Source organism: Cervus elaphus, chromosome 11 (assembly GCF_910594005.1).
Source record: "Cervus elaphus chromosome 11, mCerEla1.1, whole genome shotgun sequence".
Classification (NCBI taxonomy): domain Eukaryota; kingdom Metazoa; phylum Chordata; class Mammalia; order Artiodactyla; family Cervidae; genus Cervus; species Cervus elaphus.
The window spans coordinates 13,605,800-13,630,813 of record NC_057825.1 but is presented as its reverse complement, the minus strand read 5'-3'; the positions used below and the strand labels follow the sequence as shown (position 1 = coordinate 13,630,813).

Genomic DNA, 25,014 nt, shown 5'->3' with positions numbered 1-25,014 from the left:
CACTCTTCCTATTCATACAAAGAGACTCCCACCTTCTCCTCTAAAAGAGGAGACCTGAAACCCAGTAGACACTGTGTCTGTCTTTGGTTGATATTATCCTTTGACAGTCCTGCCTAATCTACAGCCTACACATCATTGCCAAGAATCTTTCTATAAAATATTAAGGAAAAAAGAGGAAAGAAATAAATTAGTTAATAAAAGCAAATCCATAGATGAATAAGTGATATAGATACACATAAACATACAAGCAAGGAAGAAAAGCTATACTGTTGATACAGTCCTCTTTCCATAACTGGTCATGCATGCATGCTGAGTCAATTCAGTCATGTCCGATTCTTTGTGACCCTATGGACTGTAGCCTGCCAGGCTCCTCTGTCCATAAGATTCTCCAGGCAAGAATACTGGAGTGGGTTGCCATGCCTGCCTCCAGGGGATCTTCCCAACCCAGGGATCAAACCCGCATCTCTTACGTCTCAGGCATTGGCAAGCTGGTGGGTTTTTTACTACTAGCGTCACCTGGGAAGCTCAACTGGTCATGAGGCTGTAGTTACAAATTTACAAATTCCTTTTTCTATTATAAATTCCACATTCCATTTGCTCTCCGCCCGCATTTCAGTCGATCTGGTGTTCTAACTGGTAAGGCAACCCAAACCTTCATTCTTGAGGGTTCTGAATCCCTACTGGCCCTGCCTTTTTTGCTTGTTTAGTTGGTTGGTTTAGTTTTCACTCATTTTTACTACTGGCAGTGGAAGAACTAAGAATTGCCCTAGAGAACCCCCTTGGGTTCCATACAGCATCCCCTTTCCCCAACTGTATAGCAGCAACCCAGTTCCCCCTGGCAATCGAGATCCATCACTCCAGCCAGAAATGTATTCCCCTTCTTTGCCTGTTGTTTCAGTGGCATTAGGAGCAAAGTGGCCAGGTGGCTGTTCCCACTTCCAATTCAGTTGAACCATCATTGTATCACTTGGTGAGGCCATTTCTTCTTGAGAACAAAAACCTTTGGATCAATAAGATTCAAAGTTACAGGAAAAAGTAAGCAAAAAAATCTCCTTAAAACCTGGCATACTGATACAGCCCTGGCACCACACACAGACCCAGGCACATAGTAGGTGCTCATTAACTGTGTACGAAACAGATAAATCAAGGAAAGAATGTGTACTGTCAGTCTCTACCAGGGAGATATAGGTATATCATTTCCCAAAATTGTTTGACTAATTGTAAAAGTAGTTGGGAGATGGGGCAGTAGGGAGACATTCTCTAGAACCAGGGTTCTGGGGAATTCTGTTAGCATAATCTTTCTTCAGTTGTGGTACAATACAACTGGTACACGGACTAGTGGAGGAGACAGACACAGAAACATCTCATCACAGTAGAATGTGATGTGTGCCCGGCTGGAGGGGATGGTGGCGGCGGATGGGAGGGAGGAATTGATCACCTGGCCCAGATGGGGGGAGGTGTTAGTCAGGAAAAAGGTCCCAGAAGTGATGGGTCCTAAAGAACGAGTAGGAGTGTCATAAACAAGACTGTTGGGGAAGGGCATTCCAGGCCGAGGGAACAGCATGGGCGAAGACACAGAGGCATAAAAATGCGTGATGTGACTGGGAAACAGAAATTGTGGTTCCCAGAGTCCTTTATCCTGGTAGAGTCTGCCTGCCAATGTAGGAGGCTCGGGCTCGATCCCTGGGTTGGGAAGATTCCCTGCAGAAGGAAATGGCAACCCACTCCACTGTTCTTACCTGGAAAAGTCCCATGGACAGAGGAGCCTGGCAGGCTACAGTCCATGGGGTCGCAAGAGTCAGACATGACTTAGCAACTGAACCACCGCCACCCATGGGAAACCTAAAGAAGAGCAGACAGGTGCAGCGGGGTTGGGAAGAGTGTTAAAGACAGAGAGAACAGCATGTGCGAAGGGTTAGAGATGGGGAGACCGATGCACAGCGAAGAGGCTGCAGGTCCTTCAGGAGCGTGAGACGCCAGTGCGTCAGGGGAAGACGAACAGGAGAGGAGGCCCAAGAGGGCAGGAGGGAAGATCACAGGGGTCTTTTCCTCTGGGGGCTTTTGGGGTGCAGGGAAGTTTAGGGTCAAGCAAAACAGTCATTGATGTATCCATTAGAGTTTTCTGGTTACATACAGAAAAGGGGCCAAAGGAGAGGAGATAGGAGATCCTTCCAGCAAGATGGTAGAGAGGGGCATCCCCAGAGCCACGTCTCCAGGGTGGTGGGCTGGAGATTTGGCTTCTGAGTTCTGGCCCCAGCTCCCTGGGTCACCTGCTGGCTGACTCTGGGCCAGTACCTTCCCTCTCTGAGCCCCTTTCTCTTCATCTGTAAAATGAGATGGTTGGGCTGGATAATTTCTAGGGTGCTTCCAACCTTAATGGTCTATGATGGAGGAGAAAGGTAGCCAAGGGGTATTTTGGTCCTGATATTATAGGATGGATCAAGTTTGGAGTATCCTGGAAACCACTAAGAGGGAGTCTCTGTTGGTGGCGACCTGGTCATTACCCTTAACTCACCTCACCCTGCCGGGGACTGCGGTGACCTTCTGCCCATCTTCTGCTTCCCCCCGGGGCGCTTTCTCCCTTGAGTCCAATCTGCCCCTTAAACGGTGCTTCCTGTTGGCATTCTGGGGGCACAGGACTGCTGGCCACGTGGGCCTGCGATGCATGACTGCGGCCATCCCAGAGTAAACAGTGGCCTGAGCCACTGCCATTATGGGGCACATGCCACCTGGGTGGGTCAGACCCAAGGACAGTTTCCTAGGCGGTCACAGGCTGGGGGACCAGCAGAAGGGTCGCCTTCCACTCTCCTCCAGGCAGCTCTGAACTGCCTTGCTCCTCCCCCATCTTGGGCTGACTTCCCCACCACTGCTACGCAGGCAGAGAGGAAACCCTGGACAGCTGAGCTGCCGACTGCTAGGCTGTGAGCACACGTGACAGATCCAGGTTTGCTAGACTTGGCTTTCTCAGTGTGCACTTCTTTTTCTTTTAATTTTTGACCACACCCCATGGCATGTGGGACCCTAGTTCCCTGACCAGGGATCGAACCTGCACCCCCCCCTGCATTGGAAAGTGGCATCTTTAAGCACTGGATTGCCAGGGAAGTCCAATGAGTGTGTCTTTCTTAACTGGAAAGGACGGTCCCAACTGCTGGATTGAGGTTAGAATTTAAATCCCTCCTCCCATTCATCCAAAAGTCTTTGAGTGCCGCAGTGCACCAGGCTTTGGGGAGCACGGCAGGCAAGAATTCTCTCCAACTGTGGCTCTCAAACCTTTGGACCCTGGCTCGGTTCCGGAGTGATCTGCATCATGATCCAGAACGCACACAAACTCACACTCACATATGTATTCTTTGTACATGAGATGTGCAGTGATATTCTCTGTTCAATTTTTTTTTAATGCTGGTTGCTATGCACTAAATTGATTTCACAACCTCCTTAAGAGTCAGAACCATTGTTCCAGGCAGCCTTCCCTGACCAACCCCTCCCTCCACCCTGTCTGGGTATGATGTCCTCCTCGGACCTCCACAAGCCTTGCAGCACTCAGCGCACAACAGCAGAAGTATCTCTCTTTGCCTGGCTCCCCCACTGGACTGGGAGCTTCTTGAGTGTGGGGACCATGTATCATGTCTGATTCAGCACCATGTCCCCTGCGCCTCATACAGGTCCCACTAGTTGGAGGTGATTCAATGTTTGTGAAAGAAAAGCAGACAGGTGGGCAGAGGACCTGCCTACAAGTCGCTCAGATTCTTCAAAAGATTATATGCAATTCAATCACCTGGGACATATAGACAGATTATTATTTTGAATAATAAAAATAAGTCATTACAGGGATTTCCCTGATGGTCCAGTGGCTAAGGCTCCTCACTCCCAATGCAGGGGGCCCAGGTTCCATCCCTGGTCAGGGAACTAGATCCCACATGCCCCAACTAAGATCTGGAGCAGCCAAATACATAAACAAATATTTTAAAAAGCAGGCCATTATATTTTTCTGCACTGCCAAGTTTGAAAAGCGTAAAAGCTTAAGCGTTCAGGATCTCAAATCAGTGGCTCTCAGGCCTGAGTTTTTGTTTGGCTGGCCCCATGCTTGAAATTGCACGGGTTTGAGCACAGCTGCAGGAATTTTAGTTCCCTCACCAGGGACTGAACCCAAGCTTACAGTAGTGAAAGCGCCAAGTCCTAACTGCTGGACTGCCAGGGAATTCCCAGCGTCTTAGGCTGCAGTCCATGGGGTCGCTAAGAGTCTGACACGACTGAGCAACTTCACTTTCACGTTTCACTTTCTTGCATTGGAGAAGGAAAAGGCAACCCACTCCAGTGTTCTTGCCTGGAGAATCCCAGGGATGGAGGAGCCTAGTAGGCTGCCAGCTATGGGGTCGCACAGAGTCGGACACAATTTAGCAGTAGCAGCAGCAGCCATAAAGCCCATAAGCTTTTGAGCCCTGCGTCTCCTGGGAACTTCCCATGCATCCAATGAGCCAGGAATGGGTGTGTCCTGAGATTAGGAATCTAGGTCAGGGAATGATGAATGATAGACCAGTGATGGTGAAGCTGAAACTCTAACCCACTCCTCTCTTCCTACAAGTCCTGTGGTCTTTTCACTCCATCCTGATGCTGCTTCTGTTGGGACCATAAAAGCATAAAAGACAGCAACTCAGTGTAGGCAATATTCCAATCAACGCAGCAGACATAAAGCAGAGACCGAGATAGAAGCTCCCTACTGCAGGAGGCTTGAGAGCAGGAAGAGGTCAGAGAGATGGTAGAGAAATGCCCAGGGTCTGGATCCACATCTCTGGTTTTCCTCTGGTCCTGGATCTACCACTGGCCAGCTGGGTGACCATGGGTAGCTTACTTCTTGTCTCCTCTTGGAGCTTCAGTTTCCTCATCTGTAAAATGGGCATTATAGTAGTACTTAATCTGGAATTGGGGTTAGAAAAGATGGGATTAAGTATGAAAGGTACTTAGCACCCAGTTCAAGACACATGTCCAGCGATTGGTAGTTGTGACTGATATCATTCTACTGATTACTGGCCCAGGCTGTGGGAGAGAGAAGAGAGTGTGCCCAGGGGTTTGCTAAGATTCCTCTAGGTGTTTAAGAGTAAAGAAGGCACTGGGAAGACATGTGATTGGATACTCTAAGTCTTTCTGCCTCCTTGGGGGGTTTTGCTTGGGAAATTAAATCCAGCTGAAACTCTGGGGTCTGCAGACTCTTGGTTATGTTGTTCGGCGCCCCAGTCTACCTTCTGCCCTCCTGTCTCTCCCCTCCCCGTGTTCCAGCCAAGCTGACTAGCTGCCCTCCACTGATCAACACGGCTCTGTGCTCACCTCGTCTGTTCCCCCAGCCGAAGATGCCCTTCCCCCTCTCCTCCCCCATCACAGTCCTCATCTCTGCATACTCAGCACACAACAGAAGGCCATGAAGTCTTTGCCTGTGGCCCTGGAAGAATGGCACGGAGCTTCAGCTGTGTACCCACAGCTCAGGGCCACGACGCCGGGCAGGAACGCGGGACATGGAGGCGCCTCGCCAGGCCCTCACTTGGCACCTTTCCTGTTTATCTTCTCTGCTTTTCACGCCATCCCAAGGGAGAAATTCTTCCGGAGCCACAGTTTGCAATGAGATGATCAGGTCTCAAATAGGTTAATAACTTGCTCCCAGTTACATAGCTGGTGACAGAGTCAAGAGTCTAACCCGACTCTACCCAAACCCTATCCTTTTCCTCTGCTTGCCAGCTTTGTGTCCTAGCTCATTCTTTTCTTTAATATTAGTTTATTTGGCTGTGGCACTCGGGATCTTCGATCCTCGTTGCGGCATGCGGGATCTCTAGCTGTGGCATGTGGTACCTACTTTCCTGATCAGGGATCTAACCCGGGCCCCTTGCACTGGGAGCATGAAGTCTTAACCACTGGACCACCAGGGAAGTCCCCATCCTAGCTTATTCTTTACTCAACACCTCTGCTCCCAGACAGGACCGCATCTCATTCACAGGTGCTCCTGCTCCAAGCACAGTTCCTGGCACCAGTGGGAGCTCAGCGATGCTCTAAATGAATGAAAAGGTCCATGTGATAGTCTGGAGACAAAACCACCACAGTCACCAAAGGAGATGCTACCTTTTTTTATAAAGGGTCCTTTGCAGACTGTGGGCAGACCCCCCACTGCACCCCGCCCCCCGGCATTCCTCTCTGGAAGGATGCGTCCCAGTCGTGCTGGCGCTGTGTACATGTGTCTCTTCATGGAGCCGTTGCCTGCCTCGATGTTACTAGCAGGAATCATTTGCAAAATAACTGCACCACTAAGCCTTCCTCCCTCCCTGCAATTAATGACACCCCATGCGCGTGTCTCAGATGAAAGGCACATTATTAATATTCAAAGGAAAAAAACCCTCGTAACCATTTTAACATATACAACTAACAATGAACTAAATTTGCTTTGTGGAAGACAGAGAGTGAGCATCCCAAATTAGTTTATGTGAAAGCTGAAATTCTTCCCCCGAAAGGTCTCAGTACCATCTTCAGAGAATATCCTGATCATCAGAAATGCCGTCAAGATTCCCGCCAACATTATCCCCTTTGTTGTCTGAAATGTCGAATCAAGCACATCTGGCAAATGTCCTAGAGCTCACAAATCTTTCAAACAGCGTATAATTCCCAACAGTTAAAGAGAGAACGCCACTGCTTAATCGTGCTGCTCTTCAAAATAGCACCAACTTTCCTTCAATCAGAAACAATGGCTTGGGCTTCTTAAAAATATCGCATACCAGCGATTATTTGCAGATAGAGCCCCTTTGCGTTTGAACCTGTGGGTTCCAGACAGAATTTAAAATCAAGATCACAAGCCTCGTTGGAATGTCTGCTGCGTGAAACGGACAATGGGAAGAAGGGGTGTGAGTGGTGGTCCAGAGAGTGACCTCACATGGGTGATTCAGAGACTTTGGGAGGTGATGGCTGGCTCTACCAGAATGAGGATGGAGAGGATAAAGATCGGAGGGAGGTGACTCAGCTGGCCTTGACTGAGCGTTGACCCTGCACCAGACACTCAACTCCAGGAGAGGGGCGTATTCGCATGAACCCTCTTTGACAAATGAGGAAAGTGAGGTTCCATGTGGCTAAAGAATTTCTCCAGGGAATTTGGCAGGACTTGGGATTCACACTTGGGCTCATCTGTCTTCAGAGCTCTGCCTCTTTCCGCTTTGCCTGACCAACTCCAAAACTCTCTGTCCTGAGCATGGAGCTCCCAAAGACTGGTGTTTATCTGCTCCTAACCTAATTTTTGGACTTCCCTGATAGCTCAGTTGGTAAAGAATTCGCTGGCAATGCAGGAGACCCCAGTTCGATTCCTGGGTCTGGACAATCCGCTGGAGAAGGGATAGGTTACCCACTCCAGTATTCTTGGGCTTCCCTTGTGGCTCAGCTGGTAAAGAATCTGCCTGCAATCCGGGAGACCTGAGTTTAATCCCTGGGTTGGGAAGATCCCCTGGAGAAGGGAAAAGCTACCCACTCCAGTATTCTGGCCTGGAGAATTCCATGGACTGTATAGTCCATGGGGTTGCAAAGAGTCAGACACGACTGAGTGACTTTCACTTTCACCCTAACTTTTAAAAAGCTGTGTAGTGAGCACCTGGAAGTGAAAGACCACTTGGTCTTCTAAAGTTTCTCCAGTTATTATTAACAGTTGAAAACCAGAAACATCCCAGATGTCCAACAGGAGGGAATTCATTAAATAAAAAACAATATATCCTTACAATAAAATAGAATGCAGCAATCAAAATGGCAGTGAAGGAATGGCTATATTGATATAAAAAGGTATCCATAGTCCAGGTGAAAAGCAAAGTGATAATAATAACCATCAATGACTAAGTGCTTATGATGTTCCAAGCACTGGTTTGAGCACTTTCAATAACTGATTTTCTTTTACTTAACTCTCACAGTTGTGGAAAATTCTAAAAGAGATGGGAATACCAGACCACCTGACCTGCCTCTTGAGAAACCTATGTGCAGGTCAGGAAGCAACAGTTAAAACTGGACATGGAACATCAGACTGGTTCCAAATAGGAAAAGGAGTATGTCAAGGCTGTATATTGTCACCCTGCTTATTTAACTTATATGCAGAGTACATCATGAGAAACGCTGAGCTGGAGGAAGCATAAGCTGGAGTCAAGATTGCCGGGAGAAATATCAATAACCTCAGATATGCAGATGACACCACCCTTATGGCAGAAAGTGAACAGCAACTAAAAAGCCTCTTGATGAAAGTGAAAGAGGAGAGTGAAAAGGTTGGCTTAAAGCTCAACATTCAGAAAACTAAGATCATGGCATCTGGTCCCATCACTTCATGGGAAATAGATGGGGAAACAGTGTCAGACTTTATTTTTGGGGGCTCCAAAATCACTGCAGATGGTGATTGCAGCCATGAAATTAAAAGACACTCCTTGGAAGGAAAGTTATGACCAACCTAGATAGCATATTAAAAAGCAGAGATGTTACTTTGCCAACAAAGGTCCATCTAGTCAAGGCCATGGTTTTCCCAGTGGTCATGTATGGATGTGAGAGTTGGACTGTGAAGAAAGCTGAGTGCCAAAAAATTGATGCTTTTGAACTTGTTGGAGAAGACTCTTGAGAGTCCCTGGGACTGCAAGGAGATCTAACCAGTGCATCCTAAAGGAGATCAGTCCTGGGTGTTCATTGGAAGGACTGATGCTGAAGCTGAAACTCCAATACTTTGGCCACCTCATGCGAAGAGTTGACTCATTGGAAAAGACCCTGATTCTGGGAGGGATTGGGGGCAGGAGGATGACAGAAGATGAGATGGCTGGATGGCATCATCAACTCGATGGACGTGAGTTTGAGTAAACTCCGGGAGTTTGTGATGGACAGGGAGGCCTGGCCTGCTGCGATTCATGGGGTCGCAGAGTCAGACACGACTGAGCGACTGAGCTGCACTGAACCCTCACAGTAACCCTGTAAAATAGTTGTCTTTATTATTTCCATTTTACAGATGATGGAACTGAAATGAGGTGAAATGCTTTGTTACTCAGGTAACAGGTGGCAGGGCTGGAATTTGAACCCAGGACTAGCTGACTCAAGGCTAAGGATGACCTTTGAGCTGGTTCTGAATGAGGAGCTGGAGTTTACTAGTGAAAGAAAGAACCGAGGGCCTTCCTGGTGGCCCAGAGATTTTAAAATATCCAAGGAGTGTAAGATGGTAGTAGTGGCTCTTTTCCGCTAGATAGTTCTCTGTCCACTTTATTGCTCAAAACCTGGCCAAAGAACAAGAGTCTCTCAATGCCACCAATAAACCAAGACTCTTCTCATCTTAAAGCCTCTGCCTCCACCAGACAGGTGAGAAAGCTGAGACCCAGCAAGGGGGGGATGAGGTACTCGACCCCACACAGCCTGTCTGCGGATGGACCCACCTTCCCACCGCCAGCCGGGGCTGCTCCTGCAAACCCAGGCTGCCCACCCCCCCACACACCCTGCTTCCCGCCCCCGTGGTTTCTGCAAAACGGCTGAGCGAGTCTCCTTCCCCACCCCCTCCCGCTGTGTATCTCTCCGCGAGACAAAAGGCAATTTACCCAAATGTTATAATCACCTGCAGGCTGGCACGCAGGGCCGTGCCTGCCTTATCTGCGGTATTGTTAGCGGCACCATAATGAAGGCTTTGTGGAGGGATAATATCACCCTCGAAACTGCCAAATAAAATGCCCACGCGGGCCCCAGATCCCGGCATCTGCTTTCAGCTGAAGGGGTAGGAAGGGAATTCTGGGTTGTCAGATGCCTTCACTGCGCCAGGGACTCACCAAACCCTGGTCCTTTGAGGAATGCATCGCTATCCCGATTTGGCAGAGGGGGAAACTGAGGCTTAGGGAGTAAGTTACTTACTGATGGGTGCGGTTAGTAAAGGGAGGGGTCGGGATTTGAACCAGGTGTGCCTGATACCAGAGGCCACGCTCTGAACCAATATGAGCTTCTCCAAGAGTCTGGCAAAGCTGTGGGCCTTCTCCCCCGAGGAAAACACTAGAACCTCCCCACCCCCACCCTCACCAGAGGGTGGGATCCGGCCCCCTGTGACGGGCCTCGCTCTAGGAATGACAGCCCGCTGCCCCTCCCTGACCTGCGGGAATCGCTCCCTGCCCTCCTCTCTGCCCACCGGGATTCCAAAGGCCCTGGAAATTCCCCTTCCAGCCGTTGTGCCCACAGGACTCTTGACAACAATACATCCCCCGCCTCCGCCCCCCTTTCCCTACCCCCCGCCTCCCCCGCCCGCAGCAGCCTCCTGGAAGCATCCAGAGGACACAGCTTCCCCTTCCGTGGCCGGAGTCCGCCCCGGGGCCAGCACCAGCCTGGTTTGTTTTGTCTCCTTTAATAGAAGTGGCTGCAAGGCCAGAGCCCAGGGGACAGGAGCCTCATCTCACTTCCTCAGCCCACGCGCTGGAGCCCTGGACAGTTGGCTGCAAGCCTTGCTCAACCTCAGGTCCAGGAGAGGCGTTGCAGGGCTGCGGGCCGGTCTGGGGAGCCTGCCAGCTCTGTCCTCAGACCCTGACTCTGCCGTTGTCCCGCTGTGTGGCCTCGAGCTAGTCACTTCACTTCTCTGAGCTCCCGGTTGCCTCATAGGAAAGACGGGGGTAGAACTAGGGCCTTCCTTCCAGGGTTGTGGTATTTATTGAGATGATGTGGGGGCCCGTGATGAGGAGCTTCATGTATGCTGGAGATTGCAGTTGGGGTTTCTACCCCAGGGGCTGGTGCTGGTTGAGAGGCAGGGTCTCCTTAACCCCATGCCCCAAAGGGAGGAGCCGGAGTGACCTTGGCAAGGTGCCCTCTGGCCTCCTCCCACCTGCGTTTGATGCCAATTTCAAAACTGGGCTGGAGGCCTGAAGTCCCTAATCTCTCTAGCTTGCTTTTGGTAATGTTTTGGATGTGTTCCATCACCCTCATCATTTCTGATTCATCTGAAGCCTCAGACCGTCTAAGATCCCCTCAGACACGGGCCTTAACTGATCCCCTACAGATACTGGTCCCGCCTGGGGGCCAGCTAAGTGTCTATCACGTCCCCCTAAGGCTCCATGCCAAGGAGGGGAGTAGGGGTAGCAGGGTAGGGGAGTGGGGAGCAGATGCATAAGTAGTTGATCCTAGGACCCAGGATGGGCACTCTCTGGACAGAAGCCTAGAACTCAAGTGTTTAAAAGGTTGCAGTGAACCTCCCACCCCTCAAAATATAGGTCAGAAATTAAAATAACAGAAACTATAAAAATAAGTGTATGGAAGTCCAACATAATTCTATATTTTCCATGATGTTTATATTCATGTTTAATGTGGAATATCAGATACGAGATTCTTTCTGCAAAAAACTGGGAGTGCCCCTGCTTTGCTGGTGCCAGGAGCCAGAAGCACAGTGTGCTGGGGGAGCAGAGAGCAAAGGGCAGGGGTGTCCCACGTGTAGTCAAGTTGATGTTCTAAAAAAGGTGGTGTTTGGCTAGGCTTTGAAGCTTGAGAGGTGGGTTTTGCTGCATGGAAGGGAAGGAAAAACATAAGCAAAGGCTTGGAGAAATGCAGGGGCCCAGGTACTCAAGACGGAGTACCTGAGACCAGATACTGTGTTGTACAGAGGAGTAGTCGAGGGGGACCTCCCTTAGGCAGTGATGGACAGAGTGGGCTTTGACGGGTGTGTAGGAGTGCGTCTGAGCTGGGCGTTCAAAGCAGAGGGACTCAGGGTGGGAGAGAGCCTTGAATGCCAGGTCAGGGAGCTGAGCTTCAACCTTCAGAGAGTGAGGAGTAAAGCTGTGGCAGTTGCACAAGGATTTTCCAGGAGAGTGTGTAGTGGCTGAAGGCTGCAGCTCAAGCGATAGACTTGGGTGTGAGCCTGTGCCCCTCATTAGCAGAGTCAGCTTGGACATATAACCCCACCTCTCTGAGCCTCAAACCTTCCCCCTCTGAATCAGGATAAAAACACTGCCTTTGCAAGATTGCCGTGAGGACTGAGTTCACGTCTGTTGCTGAGTTCAGTAGATCCTTATCCTAACATTCCCCCTGGCCATCTCTGCTGTCCCAGCCTTAATTCCGCCCTCAGCATCTGCCACTTGGAGGACAGGGCCAACCACCAGGCCTGTCCCCATCAGTCCATTGTCCACACGCAGCTGGAGAGCAGGGGTGGAAGGGAACAGAGGGGCAGAGTGAGGGCCGACCGGTGACCTTGGGCCCTGCCCTTGGCTTCCCAGCACTGCCCGTGCACAGCAGCTGGACATCACTAACATGTTTAGTAAATGCAGATGCCATTATGAGTGCTTGAAAAATAAAAGTGGGGCTCGGAAGCAAGAAGAATGGCAATATAAATGATGTTGTGACTTAGCGCCCTCCTCCGCTTAGCACGCATGTGCTCTGGAGTGAGTGGGAAGATGTGAGTTAGTGGTCTCCTGTTCTGGGCACACCTGCCACACACGGGCTGAGGCTAGTTTTTTCTTTTTTTTTTTTTTTTTTTGATGCTAGTATTTAAGGATGTGTATTTTTGTTTTTACCAATATGGCCCATAAACTCGGGCCAGCTACCCATCAGGACCGCAACAGCAGGAATAACTCTGTCCCAACTGTGTCAGAATCACATGTGACATCTTCGTGAGATGTCCTTCTCCAGGCTGGGGCCTTCCTTGGAGATTCTCAAGGGTCATGATGACTGTGAGCACTTTTCCCCTTTACCCACCGACTGTGTTGTGAGTGTTCTGTGTGTGCTAAGTCGCTTCAGTTGTGTCCGTACAGACCCATGGACTGTAGCCTGCGAGGCTTCTCTGTCCATGGGATTCTCCAGTCAAGAATACTGGAGTGGGTTGCCAGTCCCTTCTCCAGGGATCTTCCTGACCCGGGGGTTGAACGCACGTCTCATGTCTCCTGCATTGGTAGGCCGGTTCTTTACCACTAGCGCCACCTTACCCACCAACTGGAGCAGCGGAAACACCACCTGAGCCGTCGCCAACTATATACGCAACAAAGCTGGGATGAGGATCACATGAGCTCAGGCACGCAGAGTGCATGCGTGTGCCCGGCACACAGACGTGCTTCCCGATACCAGGCCACCATATCGGTTGTCCAGATTCACTCTCCCCCCGAGTTACAGCCTGATCCAGCCCCAGGTCTGACCCTGGAGGTCTCACCCCAATGATTTCAGAACATATCCACACCCCCACATTAAATATCATTTTTTGCTGTTAAAACCCCAAAAGGATTTTGAAAATTTTGCTTGGTGGATTGGTTGACTGCAAGACTTTAACAATTGGCTGTGATTTCTTGAAAGCTTGTGTGCACACTGGAGAATTCTTGAAAACTGAGGAAACCAAGCCCACAAATTGATTTCAAGTGTAATAACATTGTTTGGGTTTTTAAATTTAATCATTAATTCAGGCCTAATGCATTAATTATCACATTTATTAATTTCAGTGTCGCAGTTTCCCTTTTCAAGTTCCCGAGTCAGTCAAGTTCCCCATGTGTCTTACACTTGAATAGGCCTTGACGAGCCTGTGGGTGCCGGGCTCTGCCCCTCTATTCCCAGTGGGTGAAGCAGCCTGGCCTCACCCGCGCCCCCACCCCCACCCCCAAGACCTCCACCCACCCATCCCAGAAGATGCTCCTTTCCTGGGAAGCAAGAGCGGCCTGGGCCTCCCTTCCTGCCCAGTAGCAGGCTCTGCCTGGGCAGCGATCCCTCAGTCAATATTGGTCACGCAGTGGCCTTGGCCTCTGGCCACACCACTGCCAGCCAAGTTCAAAGCCTCTTTCTTGTCAGGCACTGGTGACCGCCTTAATTGCGGGCACTGGCTCAGCGGTGGCCTAGCCCTGCCCTCCAGCTCCCAAAGCCCTGTTTGCGCAGAGGGTGTGGCTGAACTTTGGGGCTCTGGGTTCGGCTCCTGCACCCCTCCTCCGGCTGGGGCGCCAGGTCTGCCATGCGGCTCCCACCCCAGCCCGAAGCCACGGTTCACAAAACACATCTGAGCATGCACTGGCCTTGACCCTGGGGAAAGAGGGCAGTTCTCACGGCCCAGCTCCGGCCCCAGAGCCTGGCCTGGTGTTCTAGATGTATGCTGGGCTGTCACTATGGGTGGGATGTACCCGCCTCCCTCAGCGTCTGACCACACACCGCAGACTCAGGTACTCAGACACCGCCTGCCACGCACATGCCACGTGCCACACACAGGCTGAGGATCCCCGAAGGGGCGCACTCTCTTCTTGTCACCAGGCATCTCAGACACAGCCACCTATACATTCAGCACACGCCGATGCATGCTTGAACACATTTACGCTCACACTGGGGTAGATGCTCACACTTGTGAGGGAAGCACTCTGCTTGTGCCAGCCTCAGTGAGGGTGACGCTCACACCAGCATGCTGAGCCTTTCCCCTCCAGGCTGGTAGAATGAAGTGGGGAAATGTTTTCACCGCCACCTAAGCCTCCATGTCCTCGTCCTAACTGGGGACAACCCCGTTTACTCACTGAGGAGGGGACAGGTGTGACCCTCTTCCCACAGAGCCCTGCACCTCCTGGGTGTTCAGCCACTGTGACCCTCATCTCCTTTCCCGAGACTGGACACCTTGATTCATCCTGGTCTCTTCCCTTTCCCAATCCCCACCCGAGGCCCCTGCACACCAGGTGGGTGCTGCAGAGCGGTGGTGACCGCAAGTGCAGTTGGCCCAAAGGCGTGCCGAGAGCTGGCAACATCTGGCTTGTGGGTACCTGGTGACCTGAATCCACCCCTTTGCCTTCTCTGGGCCCGCCTGCCCCGGCCTGCCCCTCGCTTTGAACAGAATCATTAGCTGAGCTGCAGCTCTTGATCCTTATGATGCTGATCCTTGTGTAAAGACCTCCTCCCCGATTCCTCCCTGCACCCCTTGTAGGGAACCAGAAGTCCCAGGGGTGCTGAGTTCCTTAAGAACGCTCCCTTGAAGGTACCCAGTTTGGGAATTAAGGACCTATCAAAATGATGATCCTAGCCCATACCTCCTGGGCGCCCACCTAGGGCTGTTCAGCCCAGCCAGTCCTCACTCTGCCCTTTGCCCAGAAGTCTGGTGAAACCCCCTGTATGGACAAACCCACTCATAAAGGGGCAGTGACTTGCCTAAGATCACCCAGCAGGCTGGCAACTGGGCTCACATAGGACCCAGGACTCCTTCCAGCCTATGCTATGCGGTCTCAGGTGCCTGAAGTCCCACCTTGCAATGACAGTTTCTGGCCGTCTTTGGTTTGGGGGCATTTCCTATAGGCAACATACTAAGCACTTTTTGGAAATGATCTCCATGGACCGTTCCAGGCAGGCACCTCTGCAGATGAGGAAATGGCACCCAGATGTGAGGCCACTTGCCCAAGATCTCCAAGCTAGTGGCTGCCGCGGTCCCAAGCTCATGCCCCTAACCCACGGTGCCAGAGTGTCTCCCTGCCAGCCATCAGGGGAGCCAAGATGGCCTTGCATTTGCTGTTCGATCACTTCTTCCCCTAGCCCTGCACCGACCTGCAGGCTGCATGAATGCCACCCTTGGTGACCTGGGCCGCACTCGGTGGCCTGTGCAGGCCTGCCCTCACTGTGAGGTCGGCCCCGGGCCAGTCAGGGCTTTGCGCTTCCTGAGCGTGGCTGGCGCCCAGGTATGAGCCCAGACAACCCACCTTCCCCGTGCGGTGGGGCTGCCCCGTCCATGGCCTCCAGACAGAGAAGGAAAAGGAGCCAGCGGCCTGAGCCCTGCACTTGGCATGTCTGCTTTGCCCGCTCAGCTCCGTTTGCTGAGGGTGGGGAAGAAATTCTTTCCCCTTTGTCTCAATCCCACAGGGTGATTCTTACTTTTATGTCCTCAAATTTACATTTCTTTATTCATTCATTCACCCTGTATTTATTAAATACTTCTTAAGTGCTTGACCTGCATTGGGTTCTGAAGACCAGAAGTGAATTGATCATGGCTCCCCTTGGCTGGCGGGGGTGACCGTGACCAATACCATGACCTCGACCTGGATCAGAGAAAGTGACCTCTAGGCAGGGCCCAGGGGGCAAGGGAAGAGGCCTTGGAGGACACACGTTCTTCAGGGTCTGAAGTCAGGGCTGTGTGAGGCCTGAAAGAAAACCATGTTTATGCGGGCAGCTCCATTTCCTGACCATACTGTCCTTAATGCACTGTGGATTTCTATTTCTTTGATGGAAATTCTAGACTAGCACATTTATGTTACACTTGGTTCTTTGTGTTAAAAGCATTAATTTGTTAAGTGATTGTGTTTAAAATATATTACAATTGTTATTACTCATGTTGAGATCTTCCTTCACTTTTACATCCAGAAAGGTCCAGAAATGGGACATGCCCTGGGCCTCTCTCTCCCAAAAGGACGCGTGTCCCCCCTCCCCGGAACGGCATGTACAAAGGCACGGGGCACTGAGCATATGCCTGTCGTCAACTGCGAGCAACAGGGTAGCTGCATTTCACAGAGTGAGGCGGGCCTGGGAGGCTGGCTGGAAAGGTCTCAATGTCCGGGTGAAGGAGTGGGGAGCCTTTGCAGGGAAGACTTCTCAGCAGGGAATCCCATGGTCGGATGTGGAGTCTCTCTTCCCAGCCCCTTTTCGTCTCTATAAGATGCCTCTTTCTCCTGGTGATGGGTGAGACTCATTGGGTCAGGCAGGGGAGGGGATGTGGGGAACAGTGGGGTCACTTCCAAAGTTTGAGAACCAGAATAAAGAAATCTTTGTGGCCCAAGAGGTGGAATAAATTGAGAGACTGGGATTGACATATATATATACACACTCTACTATGTATGTATGTAATGGGCTTCCCTGGTGGCTCAGATGGTAAAGAATCTGCCTGCAATGCAGGAGACATGGTTTTGGGAAGATCCCCTGGAGAAGGGAATGGCAACCCACTCCAGTATTCTTGCCTGGAGAATTGCATGGACAGAGGAGCCTGGCAGGCTACAGTTCATGGGGTCGCAAAGAATCAGACATGACTGAGAGACTGACAGACAGAGTCACACACGTATATAGTAGATGACTGATTAGAACCCACTGCACGGCACAGGGAACTCTACCCAGAATTCTGTGGTCACCTAACTGGGAAGGAAATTCAAAAAGAAGAGATACATGTACATGTCTGGTTGATTCCCTTTGCTGTCCAGCAGAAACTAACACACTATACTCCAGTTAAAAAAATGGGAGAAAAGGAAAGATATCTTTGTGCCCCAAGAGCAGACAGATTAAACCAGTAGAGTGCCTAGATCAAGCCTTTGAGTCTCAATCCCCTTGTCCCCAGCGCTAGGCACACGACAGGCCACAGGATTGGGCTTTTGATTCATTCATTCCTTCGTCCAACAGATGTGGGCTGAGCACTCTTGTGAGCCAGATACTGGTCTGACGATGCCACAGTGAATAAGGCCCTGGTTTCACTGGAACTCACGGTGTGGATGGGGAGACAGACAACACATAAATAAACAAGAAAATTGCAGCAAGAGCCGTACACCATGAAGGAGATAGAATGCAAGCCTTGAGATAGAGTGACTGGGAGTGAAGGTGGCTGGATCAGGGATCACTGAGAAGCAACATTTGAGCTGAGACCTGGATGCCAGGAAATAGGTGTCAGGAATGTTTGTTGATAGCAATCAAAGACAAATCAGAAGGCAACAGACTGACTTGAGACTTCACCTGGCAAAGCATATATTGGCTGCCGACTGTATGCTGGGTGCAGTGGTCAATAAGACATATACCTGCATTGGGTTTATGCCTAGTGGGAGGGAAAAATACATAAGGAAATATGCCAATAAGCATAGACTCATACAGTTTTTTAATTGAATGAAAGATGCTTTAAATTCTTTACAATTTTCAGGTTTCATACATGATTTCATATAATCCCACACTAACCCTTCCCCACTAACCCCTGTATCGCACCTCCCCCCTTCCCTGTCTCCACTGGTAACCACTAGTTGGTTGTTCATATTTGTGTAGGCTCATAAATTGTGATGTGCAGGACCCAGGAAAGAGAAAAAGGTGTGAAGGACTTTATTCCAGATGGTTGGGTGTGTGAAAAGACTTCCACTCCTCTTGGAAAATGCAATAATTGCAACTTTTACAGAGCATGCTGGATTTTCAGGCATTTTTTTTTAAATAAGCGTTTTATTTTAGAACAATTGCAGATATACAGAATTTACTGAAGCAATAGTACAGAGTGTTCCCACTATACCCCACATCCAGTTTCCCTATTACTAACATCTTACATTGTACCGTGCACATATCACAATTAATGAGCTAACATTGACATATTTGGAGGAGGAAATGGCAACCCACTGGAGTATTCTTGCCTGGAGAATCCCATGACAGAGGAGCCTGGCAGGCTACAGTCCATGCAGTTGCAAAGAGTAGGACACAACTGAGTGACTGAGCACGCGTTGATATATTAGTAACAACATACTTCCTCCTTATTTCCTCCGTCTTTCCGTGATGCCTCTATTCTGTTCCAGGATCCCGCTCATGACACTACATTACGTTTAGTTGTCACATCACCTTAGGTTCCTCTTGACAGTGAACGTCTCTCAGACTTTCCTTGTTTTTGATGACATTTTTGAGGAGTGTTTTTAAAATTCCCCGTGACTGGAATTTATCTGATGGGCTTCACATCGTTCGACTGGGGTTATGGGTTTAGGGGAGGAGGTAAATGCCATCATCATCAAATCAAGGCTACACATTATCCACACAACATCACTGCTGACACTGACCTTGATCACTTGAATGAGTTGTGTTTGTCAGGTTTCTTCACTGAAAAGTTACTCCTTTTTTTCTCCCACCCCCTTCCTATACTGTCCTTTTTAGGAGGAAGTCACTATTTAGGAAGTCCTTTTTTGGAGGCAGGCCACATCTAGGGAATAAGTCATGCCCAGTCTCCTCAAGGGCAGAATATCCACCTAAATTATTTGGAAGTCTTCTGCACAGGAGATTTGCCTATTTGCCAAATGTTATGCATTTTTACCAATATTTTTATGCTGGGTCTTTTTACTTTTTACAAATTCAAGAACCCTATTGGTGTTTCTGGAAACCTAGGAATATCTTCGGAGAAGGCAATGGCACCCCACTTCAGTACTCTTGCCTGGAAAATCCCATGGATGGAGGAGCCTGGTAGGCTGCAATCCATGGGATCGCTGAGTCGGACACGACTGAGCGACTTCCCTTTCACTTTTCACTTTCATGCATTGGAGAAGGAAATGGCAACCCACTCCAGTGTTCTTGCCTGGAGAATCCCAGGGACGGAGGAGCCTGGTGGGCTTCCGTCTATGGGGTCGCACAGAGTCGGACACGACTGAAGCGACTTAGCAGCAGCAGCAGCAGCAGCAGGAATATCTTACTTCATTTACTAAGATGCATGAAATTATGAAAGCATTAAATTAAAGGGTAGGAAAAAAGCCAGTGATTATTTTTGTTTTTTCTATTGTGGATATATATTAACAAAAGATTTGGGAAATATCCAAAACAGAAGAACCTCTCTAGCCCTACTGCTAGGAGCTGACCATTATTCCCATTCAATTTATTATTTTTAATTTTTCCTCTGTGTATAATTTGTACACAGATTATACTATGTAATTTTGTTTCTTACCTCCTTCCACCTTTTTCTTTTTGCTTCTTATCATATCAAAAACATTTCTCCTACATTGCTATATGGACTTCATAATCATATTTTTTTCAGTAGCTGCTAAATATCCCCTCATGTGGCTCTTGGTGTCCCCCCCCACCCCAACAAACTATAGCTGTATCCCTGGCATATAGTCAGTGTTTAGAAATTACTTGTTAAATGAATGAATGTACAACAAAATAATCATCCTCTTGTTTTAGAAGCGTGGTTTATTTCAGTTTTCTTGATTCTAAATAGTACTGGGACAAATAGATTATTCCCTTAGGATAACATCCCAGAGTGGAATTACTGGGCCAGTGGGGGCCAAAACTTTTCAAGATAAATGCACCAAACCAGAAATCTCCCTCTCCTTCCTCTGAACCACCAGCAATTGTGCCGAGGGTAATAATTTACAATTGATTAAAGAGTTTGTGGGGTGTTTTTTCCCCATCTTTCTTTCCCCTCCTCTCCCCCTCACCTCCTACCAAAAAAAAAGGGGGGGTGGAAATTATCCGAGAAGGTGAAGATGTTCTCAGACAATCATATTAACATATTCCAACAATCGCAATTTGCAAAATAGTAATCACAACTCCCGGCATCGGGGAGGCATTAATCAAAGCTGCAGGTTTAATTCCATTTTAAATATTGATGAAATGTGCTTCGGCAGCCTCACCCTGGTGTGGCAGGGCCAGGGGAGCCGCCTCGAGGCGCCAGGGAGGTGGAGGGAGGGTTGGGGAGCAGCTGCTGGGAGGAGAGGCTTCTGTGATTCAAATTGGTGGCTGAGCGGCCAGGTAGAGAGTGAAAGGGGTAGTGAAGAGGGCTGTTAAGTCCATTGCTGTCAATGTGTAACGATCAGGGAGGGGCCGGAGGACTGGTTCAGCACAATAAACCCCGTTGGTCTGGTTTCAGGGTTACCGCTGAAGAGGTTGCAGCTGCGCTGATTCGAATAGCCTGGAGACTTCAGAACTGTAATTATCAACCAGGCTGCTTGCGGTGTGGCAAAAGTGGGCTTCACCAGCGCTTAACTCCTTGTGTGCCGCGCTCTCTCCGCCCCCACCCCCGGGGGGTTGGCAGCCACGCGCGGATTCCCCGGCAGCCTCCCCAGGGGAAACAGACCCGCTGGCTGTCGAGGGCAGTCTTCCCAGGCCAGAGCTTGCAGGCGGCGAGCCTTTGTCCTGAGGCCACAGACAGAGATCTAGTGGGAGTGGGGAACAGAGGAGGCTTGCTCCACGGGGGCAGACTCGCCTTCTGGCACCTTCAGGCCTGCCCTGGGGTGGAAAGTCAGGCTTCAGGGTCTGATGAGTCTTGGCTTAAATTCCACTGGCCGTGGATACAAGGCAAGGCTTGTCCTCTTTATAAAATGGGGCAATCTCCCCTAGCTAAGTTGTTTAGTCGTCTCCGAATCTTTGCAAGTCTATAGACTGTAGCCCATCAGGCTCTTCTGTCCGTGAGATTTTCCATGCAAGAATACTGGAGTGGGTTGCCATGCTTTCCTCCAGGGGTTCTTCCCTACCCAGGGATCTAACCCATGTCTCTTTGGTCTCCCGCATTGGCAGGCTGGTTTTTTACCACTAGCGCCACCTGGGAAGCCTCGTACCCTACTGGGGTCTCACAAAAGACTCAGTGAGACCCGGCATTTGTAAAGCTCGGAGCACACAGTAAGCTGATTAAAAAGTCTTGTTTCCCTGGGTCCTGGATCAGAAGAGGAAGGGAGTTCCTGGCAGGAGGCTGTAGTATGGAGGGCAGGATTTCTGCGGGATTTCCCACGTTTTAGCTCTCAAGGAGTGTCTTTTATCTCCAGCTTCTGCCATTCGTCACCCAAGTGTTGCTCAGTCGTGTCCGACTCTTTGCCACCCCATGGACCATAACCCACCAGGCTCCTCTGTCCATGGGATTCTCACCCAAGGAGGATGAGTAATTCCATCCTCCCATCTCTTAGGTGGGAAGCACTGAGCTAGACACAGGGTGAGGACAGGAGGCAAGACAGGAAGTCAGGGATTGGGGCCGGTCCTCTTTGTCCCCAGGAAGCAGGCAGGAACAAGGGAGGGACCACTGGTAGGCAATGCGGTGCTGGGGAAAAAAAAAACAAACAAACACGGGCTTTGCTGAGAGTCCTGGTGAATGGAGTTATGTGCACGACTCCGTGACCCTCCTCCTGGAATATAGCCCCAGAGAAAGTCTCCACAGACCCACCAAGGGAAGTGCCCAAGAACACAGCATCTGTCCCAGCATCATTCCTGGTATGAGAGGTGGAGGCATCCTTCGTGCCCACCCAGGGAGAATGAGTAGCCAGAAGCCCACCATGGAATATTAGGCAGTGGTCAGGAGCAAAGAACGAGATGTCCACATCGCAACGACAACAGATCTTGAAAATGTCGTGTTGAGTGAAAACAAAAAAAAAAGTGAGACACAATGAAACTCACAGTACAATGCCATTTGTGTAAATTAAAACCACATTCGCACACAAAACAGCAGGATATATTTTACAGAGTTACGTGCGTTTTTAGGGGTACATATCCCACCATTGGAGTGGGTCTCTAGTCGTGGTGAGAGGAGGGGCTGGGTGTGGGTTTAGAGGATAAAGGGGAAAAATGAAAATAGAGTCAGTCTGCAGAGGGGCCTGGCACAGAGAGATGCTGGTGGTGTGCTAAGGTCCCTCCTCCACTTTCTCTCTCCCTCTCTCTCTGAGGTTTCAAAACAGCGCAGGCCTTGTATGCAGATAAGTTCCCAGGGCTCAAGTTCTAGGCTCTCCCACGTGCTTACCCCATGACTGTGGACAGACGACTGGTCCTCCGAGCCTGTTGGTTTGTCCACAGAAAGGCATGATCCCGAGGATTGAGTTGAGGGAGATAAACACGTGTGGGCCTGCAGGGCCCCCAGCTTCTCCTCTCCACTCCCCACTGAAAGGACCCGAGCAAAGAGAAAGCGTCGGCCCTCTGGAGGAACCATGGGTTCTCTGAAGGGTCCAGAATGAAAAACCCAGAGAATAAGGCCTGGACCAGCTGTCGCAGGGGCGCCCTAAGTGGATGTCATACTGGGGAGGGGCCCAGCTCAGAACAGCCCAACGATGCGCGCCTGCCTCCATCCGGTCAGCAACGTCCACCTCTGACACCACCCCAGTCCTGAAACCCTGCCTGGGGGGCTCCCAGGGCGAGGCATGACTGGCTCCCCCTCCTCCCTTACAGATGATGACGAGCACGAGTGGATCGTCCGGACGTGTCGGAAGGGCTGGGATGAGACCGTGGGTCCCGAGCCCAAGTCGTGAGTGCTGTCGCCTCTTCCATCACAGGCTTCCTTCTGCGCACCCGGCCCTGGCTAGCTCAGAGGTGGGCAGGCTATAGTTCTAGGACCTGACTTTTGACTCTAGGAATAAAGGTTTTCTGCAGTCAGTGGCCCTGATTTCCTTAGACTATTCCTTGAGACGGGACCCTCATTCCGCTTGTGTCAGAATCACCTCGGCAAAATTGTGAACTAGTGATGCTCAGCCCCACCCTAGTACCTGCTAATCAGAATCGCTGAGACTGGGGCCCAGCAATTTGCATTCTCAGCTATCTCTTACATGTATGGAAGTTTGAGAGTCATTGCCTTGTAATGATAGATACATGTAATCGAATGAGCAATTCATAAGTGCAGGCAGAATGGGTATGTTACCTCAGCTCCTCCTAATAGCCTTATTTGTACAAGAGAGCTTAACATCACCTTTACAGAGAGGGAATTTGAGGTTCAGGGAGATTTGACCTGCCTTCGGTCATATAGCATTTGAATCTGAGTCCCTCTGAAGATAAAGCCCAGCTTTATTACTTTTTTTTTTTTTTAGCCACAAGAAGCCTGCCTGATCAATCTTGATTTCACAGAGCAGTAGGACAGGATGACTGTGCCCAGGTTCATAGCTGGTATCTTGTAAGCACAGAAATGGTTGCCCACAACAGCTGCTCCCTCTCTGAAGCTTCCCTAGCTGGGTCTTATGCCCTAAGCACAGAATCAGTACGGTGCCCCAGAAAGAATCCAGTGTTGGCATCATACACACCTGGGTTTGGATCCCAGCTCACTCACAGGTATCATACAACCTTGGGCAAGTCACTTCACATCTCTTGAGTTTCAGATTCCTCATCTGTAAAATGGGTATGATGATGCTTAAACACATAGGGTAGCTATGTGGATTGAATGAAACAATACAAGGAGCTGGCACTTAGCAGGAATTCGGGATGTGCTTGCTTTAAAAAACTAATTTGTTAGCTGTGTGTACGGAGTAATTATTCTTCAGAATCACCCCCAGGGATCTTATGTGTCACCTGAAAACCAGCAGAGGAAGTGGTAACATGTTCCAGGGCTATCCTTGGGCCACAGGCATCCTGGATCTTTGCCTAGCTTTCCCACCTTAGAGGCTGCTGGCTCCTGCACCTCTGCGCCTTGCCCCCTGGCTCACCAGGGGCTGCCCAGGAGAGGGGAGTCAGGCCTAGGAGGGCTCTGCCAAGGTCTACAGGGACAAGAACCTAGCTGTTTGAATTGGGGACCCATGAGTGGCATGCTGGTGCAGAGCTGGAGGTCAAGGGAGGTCTAGGCATGTTCAGCTAAGCCATGGAGGGGTGGGGGGGACAGGAAGAGATCACCTATCCCCTCCAAGGCAACAGTCACCTCAGGAGATAGGATGGATGGCCACCAGGGGATTCCAAAGTGTGTTTTGAAAATAGAAAGTACATTCAAGTAAAGAAAGACACACAAACTTAAACTATGTTCAAAGATACACATATATCTAAATCAACATTTGATAAATGGATTGGAGGAGTGAAGAGGGAGGGAAGGGGTGGGGTCAGGGGTGGAGTATGCAACAACTAAACAGAGCGGCCCTGCAGGGGCGAGGACCACGGCCACCCTGAGCCGAGGCTTATGAGTTCCAGGCCACGAGGTGGGGGTGGGGCAAGGGTGGGGCGGGCCTGCTGGGCAGAGCCAGTCCACTCCCTTCCTGGTAAGCCTGGGCTTCCACAAACGGTCTGCCATTAAAAGAAAATTCAGCAACCAGCAGCAAGATGCCTGCTCCCCGGATTACACGGTGGCTCTGGAACCCGACCAGGCCAGTTGTCACCCCCGTCTCCAGTCCGTATTCCCTTCACTCCACCCCATTTCCCAGTCAGGCTCCTCTAGGCTTCTGTCTCTGGCCTCCCAGCATCTCCTCTTGTGAACTTACTCCGTGAACTTCTCATCTAAGGATACAGCTCAAGTGCCCCCCTCCCCGAGTCCAGACAGCACATGGGGAGGGATCCGTCTGTCTACAGCATTTGCCTGACTGAGGGCTTTTCCTGGGCCCTTTTCTGAGCCTGCAAGGTCAGCACGGGGCCCAGCAGAGGGTGGTCGGGAGTGAGGGGGGACACCAGCCAGCCTGATTCCCGGCACAGCACAGAGTAGAGAAGAAACCCACCATGATGCCT

The 25,014-nt window shown here is 50.3% G+C and overlaps 1 protein-coding gene across 2 annotated transcripts in view; it reads left to right on the top strand.

Moving 5' to 3' along the window:
* MORN5 (MORN repeat containing 5) overlaps nucleotides 1-22,980 on the top strand; it is a 34,810-nt gene extending 11,830 nt beyond the window's left edge. For both annotated transcript variants that reach the window (XM_043916932.1, XM_043916931.1), the window contains one exon: nucleotides 22,774-22,980. Coding sequence is in view for 1 of the 2 variants with exons in the window: in XM_043916931.1 (XP_043772866.1) it covers nucleotides 22,774-22,853 (80 nt within the window). In the remaining variant the exon portion in view is untranslated. The remainder of the gene's footprint in view (nucleotides 1-22,773) is intronic.
* The last annotated feature ends 2,034 nt before the right edge of the window (nucleotides 22,981-25,014 follow it).